Raw genomic sequence first — 18,386 nt, forward strand, 5'->3', positions numbered from 1 at the left:
TACATGACTTACCATATGGTCAAGTAACCCCTGTCGTATTGATCTAGATATTTTCATTTCATAACGTACATAACTGTATAGCATCTATGTATGAACTTGTGCACCGAATTTACCCCTATCTTATCTGCCCTATTGACTGAAGATGGGAATAATTGTCTGTGTTTAAAAAGGACTTCGTAAACTCTCGTAAGCCTGAATAAAGAACGCTGTGAGATTGACTCGCCCGTGAAGCTATAATGCACGCTAAGCCAATATGCCCAATATTCACTAAATCAACAATAACCTTTTGGGAACTTTACGCCATAACTAAATTAATTTTCAATCTGTTAAATTTGTCAAAGCTGTATATAACAAAGTGTACAAGCCATGCGCATGGTACAATGATTTGAATAAATGGCTGAAGGCCTCTGCATCAACAGAGATAGAATCTGCTTCTGGTGATGAGTACATATACACATATATACATGTAACAATTTATATCACAAGTCAGAAACATAGAATAAGTGTTTAACTCATGTAGTAATATTATTATATTCCTAAAAACGGAATAATCATGTTACTAATTAGTCTTTATTCTTGTGATTCATGTAGCTTCACTAGTTTTACTTTTAGCAGTGATATAGACACATCAGTTCTCTAATACAAAGTTTTTCTTTCATTTTAGCAGATAAATAATCAAAACTTCGTATATACTACAAACATGTAGAGTGGATAACTAATGACTGATCAGGCATATATAGGTTTTTATCCCGTGAACGGGTGTCATATCTAACACTCACCCTCAAGCAAATGGAAAAGCCCTGATTGAAATAATTTCAGATAGCTTACCCTTAACCCTATATCACAAATACAAAATACAATTGTACAATGGAATGCTGGTCTTTTGCTACCAGTCTAACACTAATCCTTCACCTCTTATTTTCGTTTGATAGAGGTCAAAGTGACATTCTACAATTTTCTGTCAACTTCCGGTCGCGACTTCAATGACGTTGAAAGTTAAACTCCAATTTCTACTTTGTAAGATCCTGTTTCCATCCATCCTCATAAAAGTAGGTGCAGAAACAGAATATTCCGTTGGAAATATACTTGTTCTAAATGAAACAGTGTAACGTGTAATTACGTACTGAAATACAATTGAATTATAAAAGTATTCGTCTCAGTGATTAACCTAACCATTACTGTCGTGTACGGTTTTTTTCGTTAACTTTCTTTGCACTGTCGTATCACACTTCATCATTCCACTTGAGATGGAACTATAATTATAAATTGTTTGTAACATTGACCTTCCTCTTACACATGAAAACTTTATACCGATTTTCTTTCCTTATGTGGAAGATGTCATGTAATAGGTTTAATGGTACTAATATATATGTTCATTGTTAATGCCGTGACCGAGGATAGAAATATACTATGTATTTTCGTCTATCTCATTACTCCCCAAATCATGAACAACACTTTTACTTCACCTCCTGAACCATCACCCCAATTTCACCTGTAACAATTTATCTACCTATCTGACCTAACACGTGGTACCCAGCCTCCACCCCACCCCTATTTTACCCTCTTCCACACCAAGAGCTTTACCAATAAGGGTGTCCCTAATAATACCTATCAGATATAACATTGTCCTGAAATTGTGTCAGGAAGGTACATTACATACACAAACTATTGTCAAGTAGATATGTTGTCAAACTCAGTACAGTTTAAATGTGTTTGACCTAACGTGAAATCTCGATGAGATTAGCATGTGTTGTGAACCATTCGGAATCACATGTACCCAAACTACCAGGTGAACCTCAGTTTATCTGGGGCCAAAAACTCTCCAAATGCTCCATTATTAGCACGTACGTCTTGTTGTAATGTTCACTCGTATTTTTATATTGTTTTAAAAACTTGTTATGTATATTGTTTGTTTTCTAGCAAATCCTGTGTTCTCCTTATTTGCTGTCTCTAGGTAATAGTTTAATACACATTCTAGTATTTCCATTTAGGTTACATGTTACGGTTCACAATTCTCATCTCCAACACTCGCTCCAGTATCCCATAACCCAATAATTATAATAAACCTCACATAATTATCAAATGTAACCTAGTATTAATACTCAGTACTATGTTGTTCGTTTTGTTGTGGTTTTGTTTCTTTTTTCTATTTTTCTTTCTCGACATATTAGCTATGTCCCGAAATACTGAAGTCCACCAAATACATTACAGGATAAAATACAGAAATGTAACGGATTGGCGTTGCGAATGTGGAAATATCTGAATATGGATGAAGTAAAAACGTTACCGGTAATTCAAAAGTGACTTAACGAGAATAAACGTTAAAAAAACTTGTCCGTAGAAAGTAGAACAAACTATAATGGTAGTACTCAGGAAAAGCAAATGTTCTTTGTATTACCGACGATTATACTCGTTATACATATCTAGGTCACAGCGACATTACCAAACAAATCTAGGTCACAGCAACATTACCAAACAAATGTAGGTCACAACGACATTACCAAACAAATCTAGGTCATAGCGACATTACCAAACAAATCTAGGTCATAGCGACATTACCAAACAAATCTAGGTCATAGCGACATTACCAAACAAATCTAGGTCATAGCGACATTACCATAAGATATAGGTCACAACGACATCTGCTTGACAAATCTTGTTCAGACCGACAGTAACCATAGAAATCTGTCTCAGCAACACTCGCCTTACAAATCTGTCAAAAACGTTCTCACACGAAATGTGGTTTGTGACATAATAAAAAAATCAACATTTGGTGGTTCCCGAATAACAAAGAAAATAAAAATAAAACGATGATTTGTTCAATGATATTAAAGCATTGTTTCATTGGTATCTAGTTATGTAATTATTTATCGGGTAATTATATTGATTCAATTATTTAACTATGTTTTATGATTATCTATTTAATATTTGTATTGTTTGTCTTTTAGATGCCTGTAAATGCAATGAACAAGGTGAATACTTATGTCTGCGCTTGAGTTCCACTCTATTACATTATCATAAGTATGTTATGGCCTTATTTTTTAGTTATTTATAGTCTAGACGTTGTCAACATGCCTTTGGTTAAATTTCAGAACTTGTGAAGGTCACGTTTACTTGTTCACGCGTTATTGCATGTTTATATATTAAGCTTCGAATTAAAGCGACAAAAATCGTTCAACAAATGAAATCAAATATTCCAATTTTTCATTTAAAATATCAGTTTGCAAACAATGTTTTTCATTACCAGATGAAGTTAAGAAATAGTTACATAAATGCTTATAATTATTTTTTCGACAACCTGAAAACATAAAATACGTTTAAACGTACGATTCCATTGATTTTCCAGTGGATTATTTTTTCCTAAATCAATATGCAACGTCGACGTCTCTATTATGATTGATAATGTCGGGTTTTCTCGCAATTTTCCCTCGAATTATTTCTGAATTTAAGCTGAAGATTGAATCTTCCTTTTGTCTATTTCATGGGGTGATGAATTGAGTTGCTCTTGAAACAAATAAAATAATCTGCGAATCAAGAGCAAATCAATTCATCACTCATAAATCCCTATCTTTATTCAATCCTTCAATTGTATTAGAGTTTTGTTAATTTGTATTAAAAGATTTGGGAGTCTCTGGGCTTGTGCAAGTCTACAACGATAGGCGTAAGAAAAAAGTGCGTCATTAGAATACAACAAATAAAAATAGATAACTCAAATATTGCAATTTTTCATACATTTATTTTAAACAATTATATTATCAATGTAATCCAGATGAAACATAAAACATTTACAATAGATTAAGAATTTTAATATCAACACGAGTTCTTTTATAGCAACTGAGCGAAAATTTTAACATCGTTTCATTATCTTGGTTATCTATTGGAAACCATCTGGTTTGATGAATTAAGGTGTGAAAATAATTCAAATAGACAGAGATGTATTTTACCTCATAAACATTTGATATAAGACAAAGTTCATGCGCTGTAAAATTCCTGTTTTTATGCCATATGTGTGTTTAACTTATATAGACACATATATACAGAGTTTAATTACAATTACTTATGACACTGCCAAACAGTGAAATGGCATTGTAGACCACAACTTGTCTTCATGGACTGTATGTACTCATTTCACTACGTTGTAGATGAAATATAATTTACCTGTAAAATTTAAACCTTTGCATTGTAAGTATAATTTCTAATTCTCAAAATGTTGATCAATTGTGGTGGTGAATGCCATATTAAAGGCTCTTAGTGATTCGTGCATATGAAAATTACGGCACATATAACTTTAATAGTTTTATCAGTCTTTTCTTTCGTTTTCTTACCAAGATTCACATTTCTTTACTCAAACACTAGCATCGTTAACCTAAGCAACATCATAATAAGTCATTCATAATAATGAATAATAGGCTTATAACTACAATGGTATGATTATATCATTTCGCTCATACACGGTGGATATTTTGGTAGACGTCTGAAAAAGGGCGGTAGACTGAACGTTCTTGGAATCACCAATGGAATCTTTAATCTTTAAATATGCTCCACCGCGGAAACGATAATCATTATTTGAACAATAACTGATGTTTGATTTGTATATATGTGAATAATTAACACAATAGCACATATTAAATAATTTATTTTGCTTTTAGTCCATTTGCAATTAGTATTTTGTTCCATAAAGGGTATAGTGACGTGGATTTTTTAAGAGACGCAATTAATTATTTTTTAAATATTGTTATCTTTCAAAGTAAAATAAAAAGCTCAAACTTTTCATTGATGGTAATGGTGTTAAGTGAGTAACTTTTTTAACTGAAGATAAGTACAAAATCATCTGTTCGTGTTTTTGATAGAGAAAAAATATCATACGTCAGTGGTGTAGCATCAAAAGTGTTTATCTCCGACAGTTCAAGTCAAAGAGTGGGAAAAAACCTGGTACGTCCTTACATGACCCTGGCTGTTAAACTAATAAAACCCAAACTGTTGTGGAAATCTTGAATTAATTAGTCCCACATAAAACATGTAAATATGTTAAATCATTAAACTTTGTCACTTTAATAATGCCGGATTAATAAACTTGAGTTAACATAATACTACACTTACTATTTAGTATTTATCATTAATAAGAATCTCTAATCTTTGAAGAGAGAACTTCGCACCATGTATATTGTATATTTCATATTCCAAAAATTCCGTATTGTTACCCTTATGACTGCAGTTGATAAAATATAATCTAATAATAGTAGGCCCGTTTCTCATGATTATTGACGTTTTAGTTATTTCTTAGAAAGAAAGTGAGTGTTATTGAGACAGATAGTTCTGTAGATCCAACGGAAAAAAGTCAAACAGATACATATTTGGAAACAATTTTAGAGTCTGCTTTGCTGATCAAAATGTAACAAAGGTTACATACCAGGTTGAAATATTTACCTTCATTTGTATAGGGATTGAACCGTTTCTGTTCAGTTTTGGCAGTAAGCACTTGGATCACACTTTTTTAGACCTATTTGTTTGATAAAGCATTTGAACATTAACGACAAATCATCACTGACTTCCCCAGGCCTCTTTTAGGATAGAAGCTGGGATCATTATGATAGCAGATATACTAATAGTGAAGCAACCGTTAAAGAAAGTCCCCCTTTAAGAGTCCCCATATCTTTCCCTATATGGTAAATCAGACTTATCTATTTAAGATATTGTCCTGCCCATATTACATTTCAAAATGAAGTCGAGTGAAATCTTTTTACTGAAATGTTATTCACTGTGGACATCAACTTTTGATAAGAACAGTTGACCAGGAGAAACTGAATTTTACAAAATCGAATATATTTCGATATAGGGGAATAGCACTTTGACCAGAGACACTTATTCCGCCGGATGTGACGTCAATATAAATGCGACGTTGCATGTTGGAAAATCTACACTTGGAAAAAGTAAACCTCTCTGTAAATGTTTTATAGATAATTTTGATAAACCAAATTTGAAATGTAGGGTCATAGTTATCATTCTCCTTCAAACTTCACCAATGTAGGTATGAACTGCTATATAGTTGCAGTTTAGGGCTGACTCTGACCAAAGTGTCGTCCTCATAAAATATGATTACGTAATCTTCATTACTATTATGCATATGATTAAATTATATAGGATTCTAACCTAATCACAAACCAATTTTCTGACGTTAGAGGTTGCTACTAATGGTGTGCATTTATCTCAAGTTTACAAAAAATGCTTCTGTTAATACTTTAAGTACATGACATAAACAATAAAAAAACTTATAGTCAGACTTTAATTTTATTTTGTTCTAATGACATTTAATTAAGAGTTACGACTGGAAATGTTGGTCTGCACGTGTGGGCGAGAGATGCGCTCATCTGGGCTAGGTCGTCGTGCGTTAAGGAGGTACCGGTGGGGTTAGTGTCAATCAACTGGATAAGCTTTACCTGTAAACAGATAAACAAGTTGTTAAAATATGGTAGTTTGAGTGAAAGATATACATGTATATATGTATCCCTACACTGATTCTATCACACATGGGTTTGAAAATATCCCCTTCATCTATATAACGAAACAGGACGTGACGGAACAGAAAGACATTCGGTTAGATACATATTCAGCTAAGTCCGTCTTTTATCCTACAATATAACAGTACAAGTGAGGTGTACCTACCTCCAGGTTCCTGAGAACGTGGATATCTCCAATGTGGCTCTTTTCGTCATCACTTGGGTTATAGATCCAACATGTGCGGTTGCTGATTATAGCCATACGTTGCTGGGTAAAAGCCAAATCATTAATAAGTTTCATGATTTATCCTAATAGATATACCACTAACTTATACATGTATATTTCAGCACTTTTCGCGCTACAATATCATTAAACTTACGGCATTTTGATTTGTTGTAATATAGACGCTATTGTGAGTGATTGTTAATTTATAATTCTACTAACCTATTTCAAAACAATTTTGAGTTATAAGATTAATGCCTCATACGAACTTTTACAGCACCGATTCTTAATCAAAGTTCGAAGATTCTACGTCAATTATAACGCCCATCATCATAGTTCAATCACACTATCTAATAGACAGAGCAGAATGACAGAGAATTACCGCGGCTTGGTCGTACTTGAAGACAAATCCCTCCCCAATATGTGGTGCGTGGGTCCCATGATGATGGGGTGGATGTGTCCCGTTATGGCTATGATAAGGCATCTTGACAGTGGTCATTGCGCATGCCTGGAAGTGTAAAATATACCATCGTTACTCAAGTTAAATTAACATGGAAATTGTAGTTATAATGAAAACTTATTAATAGTTACGTTTGAAAAATCCTATAATGGTTTGCGAATACCGTTCATAGTTGTAAAGATTTATGAAGAGATATATTGAAAATATACTTCGTCAGAGAATTAGAAGCAAGTGAAATCAATTTACAGTATGTACATTAACACACACTGAAACAGCGACACACTTTTCACCTCATGATAGGAGAGAGACACCGAAAGACAATGTCATTAATCAATGTATGCATTTATATAAACAAAAGACATAGAATTTGTGCATCTACACAAGAAAGATGACAAACTTACAATGGCGAGAGAACAGGCCAGGACCACTAGGAATCCGTTCATGGTTGAGATCAGAGTAAGGTCACGAGAAACCACTGGATGTAAGAAGTAAGGACTGTTCGCTGTATTTGTACCAAAGTCGTGGGAATGTTTTAAAATCTTGTTACATGACTTACCATATGGTCAGTAAAAGGTCTGACAGACCAAGTAACCCCTGTCGTATTTGATCTAGATATTTTGATTTCATTACATACAAACCGTTATAGCATCTATATGTGAACTTGTGCACCGATGCACCGAATTTACCCCTATCTTATCTATCCTACTGACAAAAGATGGAATCATTTTATGTGTTGGAGAACGTTATAAGGACGACGTAAAGCTCAGCATAACGAACGCCGTGAAGCTATCATCTACGCTTTCAAATATGCACAAAATTCACTAAATCATCAAAGACATTTTGAGAACTTTACACCTTACAATTTAATCATTTGTTTTCATTCTGTGTAAAAAAAAGTAATTTAACACTGATAGTCTAAAGATATGGTAAGCAGTAAATATAGTATGTTTTTTCGTGCATAAAGTAAAATCCAAGAATCATAATGGTTGCTAAACAATCACATTGAATACTGAAGTACGCATGGATTGACTGGGACAAAAAACGAGAAGCTTGGCGACAGTAACAACTAAATGAGCGTTACAATTTATAACTGCTTACCTATCTTTCTGCAGTTAGACACGAAACGTAACATATATATACCGGTAAACTAATTTTCATCCAGAAACGGGCAAACAATATACGGATATAAAATTACTGGAATATATTTTCATGTTTTCTTTATAAAAATCTTTACTTTTAATTCAAAAGATTCTATTTCATAAAAGAGTTGATTTCAATACAGTATTTCACAACGCAAAATATTTGCCTCAGAAAAAAAACCTAATATTTATTCTCATTTCTGATGAATGACTGTTTTTTAATCAAAAGTTTGAGGTAAAGCCTAGCTTCCCAAGCTTGTTATATCTTGTACGGGAAAAAATCATCAAGGTATGTTATAATTTATGTTAATTTGTATGTTCCAATGACAAAGTAAATATAGAAAACTTACAAGGGAGAATGAATAACATAAAACGTTTTCAGAGCAAAATTAAAAATAATGTGGTGAGGTATATTTGTTATCGTCTTTTCTTTATTTCTAAAAAAATCGATTTTTCTTTAGGTATTTTTTTCAGGAAAAAAAAAGAAATATGACCATTTTGATGCATTTTTAACTGGAAAAGGGTGTGGCTTTATTCGAAAAATAGCAATATTTCGTTTTGTTACGGATAAATGTTATTTGATATAGTTATGAATTCTATATATATATATCCTACTAAAGGTATGGATATGATATGGGCATATTCTTTATATGTTCAGGGAAGCTACAGGGAGGAGATGTTATTTATTTATAAATCTTTAAAATCCTTAATATTAGGTCATTAGAATTTATCTTTATGAAACCCTGAAAGGAAAAGGAACTATCTATTCTATTTATCTTTCTTTCGGGTGGACTTCATATCAACTGTATGTCTAATCTAGTAACATTTTATTGCTTAATAGGTGTCATATTCAATACCCACCCTCAAACAAATCGGAAAGCCTTGATTGAAATAATTTCCGATACCTTACCCTTAACCTTATATCACAAATACAAAATACAATTGGACAAGTTAAAGCTGATCTTTTACTGACATTCTACCACTAATCCTTCACCTCTTATTATCGCTTGACAGAGATCTAAGTGACACTCTACAATGTTCCCTCCAACTTTCGGTCGCGGCTTCAATGACGTTGAAAGGCAAATGCCAATTGCTTCTGTTGTAAGATCCTGTTTTCCTTCATCCTCATAATAGAAGACACAGAAACAGAATATTCAATTGGAAATATGCTTATTCTAAATGAAACAGTATAGTATCAATACGTATTGAAACTCGATTGAATTACGTCACCATTACTGTCGTGGACGGCTTTTTACGTTAACTTTCTTTGTACTGCCGTATCACACTTCATCCTTCCACTTGAGATGAACTATAATTACAAATTATTTGTAACGTTAACCTTCCTCTTAGACATGACAATTTGCTATCCATCTTCGTCTATACTCTTGCTCCCCAAATCAGAACCAACACAGTTTACCCGTCAAAACCACTTTAGGTATGTTACCCAATTTTACACACCACAAGCCTCTTATATATGTATGTTTTCTTATTCTCTCAATGAACAACACCTTACGTCACGTAATGAACCATCTCCCTTATTTCATCTCTAGCTATCTGACCTAACAAACGCTATCCAACCCCCTACCCCCATCCCTATCCTACCCGTACACTCATTCGAACCTCTTTCCCGCCCAAAGCTTTATAATTTCAGGGCTTCCCATCACTACTTTAGATGTAATCTTGTCCTGAATTTGTGTCAAGAAGGTACATTACATACGCAAACTATTGTCTAGTAGATATGTTGCCAACCCAGTACAGTTTAACTGTGTCTGACCTAACGTGAAATCGTGATGAGATTAGTCATGTACAGTGAACCTTTCGGAATCACGTGTACATTATCCAAACTACCAGATGAACCTCAGATTATTTGGCGACAAAATCATCAAATGCTCTATTATTAGCAAGCATGTCTTGTTTTGTTTTAAAAAACTTATTTTTTTATTTGTTTGTGTTCTAGCAAATAACGACTTCTCCCTTTTCGCTGACTCTAGGTAATAATGTAGTACACAATCTAGTATTTCCATTGGTCTTACATGTTACGGTTCACATTCCTTATCTCGAACACTCCATGACCCAACAAATTAAATATCTGTAAGCTAGAGCTACTGTATTAATACTTAGGACTATGTTCTTCGTTTTCTTGTGCTATTGTTTGTTTTTGCTATTTTTCTGTTTCTTTCTTCCTTTTGTATTTTTAGCTATGTCCCGAAGATATCGAAGTCCGTATAATACATAAAAGTAACAAACGTTACCGGTACTTCAAAAGTGACATAACGAGAAAAACGTGGTTAAAAACTATAAATATGTTCGTAGAACTTTGAAAATTATAACAAGCTATAAAGGTAGTACTCCGGAAGAGAAAGTTCATTGTATTATCAACAATGATACTCGTTATAAATATCTAGGTCACAGCGACATTATCATACAAATCTAAGTCACAACGACACCCGCCTTACAAATCTGTCTCAGCAACACTAGCCTTACAAATCTGTCATAGCACGATCTCGATCGATTTGTGGTTTGTGTTAGAATCACAAGAACATTTGGTGGTTACTGAGGAAACAAGAAAATAAAAATAAAACGATATTTTTTCAATCAAATTTTAATCATTGTTTCTTCAGCAAACAATTAATATTTGTACCTGCGGAATAGTTTTGAAAGTTTTAAACAACGAAAGAATAAAAGTATTTTTAGGATAATTAAATCTGAAAGATCTGATGTAGTGTAACAAAGATCCCAGTCTGATACGAAAATTAGTTATCTCTTCGGAATCAACACTTTGGAATAAAGTTACAATGCTGTTATTTTCTGTCTAGAAAAGCTATCTGGAAATCATATCATTACGCTTATTTATGTATGCCTTTGTGTAAATAATCATAAGTATGTTCTGGCCTTAATTTAAGACTTGGATTATCATTATCTATATAGCTTTAGTTAGACCCTATTTATAGTTTAGACATTGTCAACATGCCTGTAGGTTAAATTTCAGAACGTAGAAAGGTCACGTTTACGTGTTCTGATAAGCTCTTATACATATTTATATATCAAGCTTCGAATGAAAGCGACGAAAGTCGGTCAACAAATGGAATCAAAGAATTCTAATATTTCATTAAAACATGAAGTCAATGAGAAAAGCAATCATCCTTACAAATTCATCTTCGGTGTATTTTTTTTACGGATACGGCGTCCTTTCTGTGATATAAAATATTGCATACTGCTACTCCCTAACAGTTAACAGCTACGTTGTTGATCTTTCCTGGAAATGGAAGGTGAAATGATCTGGGGGCCTAGTGCATTATCTATGTTTAGAATGCTAAACGGTGGTATCAATAAATCTTTACTGATATATTGAATTATTATCATTATAAACATTTGTTAAAACTAATTCAAATTAACTATATAATTATTTTGAGTGGATACGACGAATGATTAACATGTATGCAAGCGCAAATTCTGAATACAGCTGTAATAAAGTAAAACTGAGATAATTTTGTGTGTTCTTAAAGTAAGATATTTAATTATGGAAATTGGAATGAGAAAAGGAAATATTACTGATACTAATATATAATTATACTATATAAAAACGGAATAATTAAAAAAAATATTCTGATACTTGTTGTTTAAACTATAACGTAATGTTTTGTATTGCACCCATACCTGGTTATATTTTCTTTAACTTTTGTTGCAATAACGGAAAAAGTGACCTTTATAGCTCGATCAGTTGAGCGTCAGAAAAGTAATCCATCGAAAGGTCACGAGTTCGATCCTGGAGGCAATGGTTAAGATATGAAATCCCTTTTGTTACATTGGCGCCCATGTAGATACCGCGATATAATATTATTGAAATGAATCGTTATGACTCGTGGAAACTGGATAACGAGTCCTTTCCTGAAAGAGGAGAATAACACTGGTGAATTCTAGCCGCAATATAATTACTCAATACGCCATATCCTAATTTTACCTACCACACCCCTTTCACGTCTCTCCCTTGCTTCCCACTAGCAATCACCATTGTTACCTGCCACCATTATTTTACGTCTCTACCATACTCCCAATTCCAGCTCCCAATTTACCCTTCTACAACAGTCACCTATCCAGGGCTTTACGACATCCCACAACCCCCTCCCATACAGAGACTTAGGACGTCCCACAACTCCCTCCCATACAGAGCTCTCATCTCCCATACAGAGCTCTAGGACGTCCTACAACCCCCTTCCATACAGAGCTTTAGGACGTCCCATAACCCCTATCCATATAAAGATTTAGGACGTCCCACAACCCCCTACCATTCAGAGCGTTAGGACGTCTCACAACCCCTACCATACAGAGCTTTAGAAATCCCACAAACTCCTCTTACACAGAGCTTTAGGACGTCTCACAACTCCCTCCCATACATAGCTTTAGGACATCCCACAACTCCTTACAATACAGACCTTTACGACCTCCTGCAACCATCTCCCATACATAAATGTAGCTTAAGGACGTCGCACAACCCGCTACCATACAAAGCTTTAGTACGTCCCACAACCCCTTACCATACAGAGCTTTAGGACGTCCCACAACCCTTTCTCATACAGAGCTTTAGGTCGTACCTCAACTCCCTCCCATACAGAGCTTTAGGACGTCTCACACTCCCCTCGAATACAGAGCTTTAGGACATCAATACTGTTGGAAAGTATATTAACCTCTTTTGCACTTGTTTCAGGAAGGTACATTACATACATAAACTATTTCTATGTAACCTATCTGTGGGTGACCTATGGAATATACAATATAGACGTGAAATCTCGATGAGATTAGCATGTGTTGTGAACTTTTCGTTTTCATAATAATATTCACATGTACCCAAAGTACTAGTTGAACCTTTATCTGGAGTAAAAACACGAAATGTTCCTGTAATAAAACATATCTATTTCTCCCCTAACTCAATGTCAACCCGTCACTGTATAGATCGTTGTTTGTTTTCATATACATGTGTCTCACGACTTCTTGTTTGAGTTGTTTCCCATTAATAGTTGCATCACTCTTTTCTTTTGTTTTCATAATAATATTCACATTTCTTATCTCAATCACTGGCAGCTTTAAGCCAAGCCCCATCATAATAAGCCATACATGAACAATACCTATAATTACAATGGTATGATTATGTTTTTTTCTCTCTCACCCAATGGATCTTTTCGTAGACGCCTGAAAGACTGGTTCTTGTTGGTATCATCAACGGTAAAATAAATCCTTAAAGATATTCCACTGAAGACAGAGCATAAACGATACTCATCATTTGAACAATAGCTGATGTAAATCAGTATATATGTGTCTAATTTCACAATAGTACGTATTAAATCATTTATTTTGCTTTCGGTGTATGCGCAATCAGTACTTTGTTCAATAAAGGGCATAGTGCCATGGACTTTTTCGGAACGCAATGTATTATTTAAAAAAAAAAAGTTTTATCTTAAAGTTAAATAAAAAGCTCATACTTTTCATTGGTGTTGATGGTATAAAGTGAGTAACTTTTTTAACTGAAGAAAAATACTAATTCATCACAAGGAGTTCGTCAGTGGTGTAGCATCAAAAGTATTTATCTCCGACAGAAGTCAAAGTCTGTTGTGGAAATCATGAATTAATGAAATATCTAATCAATAAGTACAGATATAAATATATTATTACTGGAATTCGTTTGTATTGTCGTTGTTTTCTGAAAATAGAAAATATCGGAAATTCCGTATTGTTACGCTTATGACTGCGGTATAAATATAATCTAATAATTATAGGCCCCGATTATCAAGACTGTTAACGTTTTAGTTATTTATTAGAAAGAAAGCCGTTAGCGAAAAAGTGGGTTAACACACGGTATTAAAGAAATCCAATATAATTAATCATCCCCACGAATTATAGCCAAAGACGTCTGTTCTGTTTTACTGCTCAACATGTAACAACGGTTATATGCCAAGTTGAAATATAAACCTTCATTTGTAGGTACCATGACAAACGCATTATGACAATTGTTTAACGCCATTGTAATACTGGTATCAATACGGGAGGGATTGAACCGTGTTTCTGTTCAGTTTTGGCAGTAAGCGGTTGGATCACACTGTGTTAGACCTATTTGTATTACATAGCATTTGAACATTAACGACAATCATCACTGACTTCCCCAGGCCTCTTTTAGGATAGAAACTAGGATCAGTAAGATAGCATATATACTAATATATACTAATCGTTAAAGAAAATCCCCCTTTTAGAGTCCCCCAATCTTTCTCTATATAGTAAATCAGTCTTATCTATTAAAAATATTGTCCTGCCCATATTACATTTCACACCACATTGTAGTCGAGTGAAATCTTTTTACTGAAATGTTATTCACTGTGGACATCAACTTTTGAATAAGAACAGGTGACCAGGAGTAACTTAATTTTACAAACAAAGATATCGAATATATTTCACGGGAAATAGCACTTTTACCAGAGAGACTTATTCCGCCGGATGTGACGTCAAAATAAATGTGACGTTGCCTGTTGGAATCTCTACACTTGCACAAAGTAAACCCCTCTGTAGATAATTTATAGATAATGTGATAATGCCAGTCAGAAAACAGAATTAGTTTTGGATAACACATATAAATGCTATACCTTATTCTTATAAACCAAATTTCAAATGTAGGTCCTTTCTGATTCTCCTTCAAAACTTAATGTAATAATGTAGGCATATCAACTTCTACATAGTGCCAGGTTAGGGCTTAATCGGACCAAAATGTCGTCCCCATAGATAATAATAATCTTCATTACTAATAAGCATATGATTAAATTATATAGGATGGTAACCTAATCATAAACCAATTAACTGACGTTGTTATTAATGGTGTACATTTATCTCAAGCTTACAAAAACTGCTTCTGTTCATGCTTTAAAGTCACGCTATACGTAACTATCAACAAAAAGTCAAGTTAAGTTAGATTCGACCCCGATATTGTTAGTATTTGTAGATGTAGTTGAAGTTAAGTTATATCAAAGAATATTTATAATGATCTTTTAATACTTTGGTTCAGCAGTTGTTGAAAGTCGGTTCTTGTAAATATACCTTCATTTTCACTGTTGGTCGCCATAGAAGTTATGATTATTGCCGAACGGAAGTCGGAAAGTTCACGACCCGTTCTCGGAAGAGTTCGGACAGACGTTGCGTAGTTACGATAGTGACATGGCGTTCTAGGCAGCGACGCAACAACATTGGCTAATTGCGGCTTGTTTGACTTAATGGGATAGTTGTTTAATATTTGTTTGATTTCTATCAAAAATTTTCGAATCATTATCGCTCAAATTGACGTCGATTTAGTGATTTACAACAGGATTGTTTTCAAAATTCTTCTTAATCATGAAGAAAATAAGACAGATAGGCCTACTGATATTATGACTATAAGTACATAACATAAACAATAAAACAACAAGAAATTTGTCAGACTTTATTTATTTTTTGTTCTAATGGCATTTAATTAAGAGTTACGATAGGAAATTTTGGTTTGCACGTGTGGGCGAGAGATGCGCTCATCTGGGCAAGGTCGTCATGCGATAAGGGGGTACCGGTGGGGTTGGTGTCAATCAACTGGATAAGTTTTACCTGTAAACAGATAAAAAAAAGTTGTTAAAATATGGTATTAGGCAGAAATACAGCTTTGGTATGTTGGAAAAAGACTTTAAAAACGTAAAATGTAAACCCAATTTAAATGAATGTAACATTAGATTTGGTAATAATTGTGATTGAGACCCCTCGTTGAGCTTATTCATTTTTATGACATTGGATTCGAGGTCTTATGCTTGTGCTTTTATCACTAAACACTGGCGTCACACGGGTGCAGCAGTCTATAAGTTTAAATGGGACAATCATGATTACTATAGCTCCATATCTATATTTTAATACTGACAGATGACCAGATAATGGTTATTTATCTGATTTCACAATGAAAAGAACTTACCAATTTCCACCAGGCTTCTAATAGTCTATTTTATAGTATAAAGGGATATTTCATATGTCAAATTCCGTGATCCCGAATGATAACCAATTTGTTGATATAATTGATATGCATGCAATTTGGGTGAAAGATATACATGTGTATATGTTCATCCCTACATTGCTCTCATAACACAAAGGTTTAAAAAATCTCCCCGTCATCTATATACCGAAACAGGACGTGACAGAACAGAAAGCCATGCGGTTAGATACATATATAGCTAAGTCCGTCTCTTATCTTACAATATAAAAGTGATGTGTACCTACCTCCAGATTCCTGAGAACGTGGATATCTCCAATGTTACTCTTTACGTCATCACTTGGGTTATAGATCCAGCATTTGCGGTTGCTGAGTATAGCCATACGTTGCTGGGTAAAGACAAATCATTAATAAGTTTCATGATTGATCATTGACATACCATTAACACATATATATTTCATCACTTTTCGCGCTAAAATATTATTAAACTGACGGTATTTTGATTTGTTGTAATAAAGACGCTACTGTGAGTGATTGTTAATATATAATTCTACAAACATATTCCAAAACAACATTGAGTTATAAGATGAATGTCTCCAACGAACTTATACAGCACCGAATCTAAATCAAATTTCGAAGTTTCTTCGTCAATTATAACGCCCATCATCATAGTTCAATCACACTATCTAATAGACAGAGCAGAATGACAGAGAATTACCGCGGCTTGGTCGTACTCGAAGACAAATCCCTCCCCAATATGTGGTGCGTGGGTCCCATGATGATGGGGTGGATGTGTCCCGTTATGGCTATGATGCGGCATCTTGACAGTGGTCATTGCGCATGCCTGGAAGTGTAAAAAAAAACCTCGTTACTCCGAAGTTGAATAAACATTGCAATTGAAGTAATAATAGAAACTTGATAATAATTACGTTTGAAAGACGCTATAAAGTTTTGCGAATAATGATCTTTGTTGTAAAGATTTATGAACCAATAGAGTGCAAACAGGAGGGGGGATGTGCAGTAAGAGGGAAAATAATTAAACTCGTAAGTAAATAATGTTCTGAGAATCGCAAGATGTATCGAAGATATACTTCGTTAGAGAATTAGATGCAAGTGTCATCAATTTACAGTGTAAACAATCAAACATTGAAACAGCCTCAATACATCGACACACTTTTCAGCTCATGACAGCAGAGAGACACCAAAAGACAATATCATTAATCAATGTATGGAGTTATCAAAAGAAAGCGAAAAACAAAAACATACATTTTGTGCATCTTTTCACTCAAAATATAGTGCATGTAAGTTTAGAAAAAAAAAATATTGTGAAACTTACAATTGCGAGAGAACAGGCCAGGACCACTAGGAATCCGTTCATGGTTGAGATCTGAGTAAGGTCACGAGAAACAACTGGATGTAAGAAGTAAGGACTGCTCGCTGTATTTGTACCAAAGTCGTGGGAATGTTTTAAAATCTTGTTACATGACTTATTATATGGTCAGTAAAAGGTCTGACAGACCAAGTAACCCCTGTCGTATTTGATCTAGATATTTTGATTTAATAACTTACATAACAAACCGTTATAGCATCTATATGTGAACTTGTTCACCTAATCAACACCTATCTTATCTATCCAACTTACAAAATATGGGAATCATTGTCCGTGTTGAAAAACGTTATCAGGACGACGTAAACGAAAAATCTGCATAACGAACGCTGTGTGATTGACTTGTCCATGATGCCCAAAATTCACTAAATCAACCATGACCTTTTGAGAACTTTACGCCATACCATTTTATCATTTTTCAATCTGTGAAATTTATAAAACTGTATTTAACAATGTGTACAAGCAACGCCGAATCGCTCTTGTTACAATGGTTTGAATAAATGGCTGATGGCCGCTTCATCAACAGAGATAGAATCTGCTTCACGCGATGTGTAGCTAGCTGCATGTATGTAACATTTTATCACAAATCAAACATTTTAAGTTGATTTTCTAATTTACGATCGTTTGACATATGAAGTAGAAGCCATATTTGTTAATATTAGTAATAAAACAATTTGTGTTTAGCGTACTTCAATGATA

At 34.0% G+C, this 18,386-nt stretch overlaps 2 protein-coding genes across 2 annotated transcripts; both read right to left on the minus strand.

The window, feature by feature from the left end:
- Window positions 1-6,269: 6,269 nt before the first annotated feature.
- On the minus strand, window positions 6,270-7,709 carry LOC138310961 (uncharacterized). Its single transcript, XM_069252332.1, has 4 exons — window positions 7,582-7,709; window positions 7,103-7,228; window positions 6,664-6,765; window positions 6,270-6,437 (listed from the first exon to the last, which is right to left on the minus strand). Exons 1-4 carry the CDS (start codon window positions 7,621-7,623, stop codon window positions 6,309-6,311), a joined length of 399 nt encoding a protein of 132 aa, XP_069108433.1. The 5' UTR covers window positions 7,624-7,709; the 3' UTR covers window positions 6,270-6,308.
- Window positions 7,710-15,761: 8,052 nt separating this feature from the next.
- LOC138310965 (uncharacterized) lies at window positions 15,762-17,932 on the minus strand. Its single transcript, XM_069252343.1, has 4 exons — window positions 17,637-17,932; window positions 17,019-17,144; window positions 16,588-16,689; window positions 15,762-15,930 (listed from the first exon to the last, which is right to left on the minus strand). The coding sequence occupies exons 1-4, from the start codon at window positions 17,676-17,678 to the stop codon at window positions 15,802-15,804; spliced, it is 399 nt and encodes a 132-aa protein (XP_069108444.1). The 5' UTR covers window positions 17,679-17,932; the 3' UTR covers window positions 15,762-15,801.
- Between the last annotated feature and the right edge of the window lie 454 nt (window positions 17,933-18,386).

This window comes from Argopecten irradians, chromosome 1 (assembly GCF_041381155.1).
Source record: "Argopecten irradians isolate NY chromosome 1, Ai_NY, whole genome shotgun sequence".
Lineage (NCBI taxonomy): Eukaryota > Metazoa > Mollusca > Bivalvia > Pectinida > Pectinidae > Argopecten > Argopecten irradians.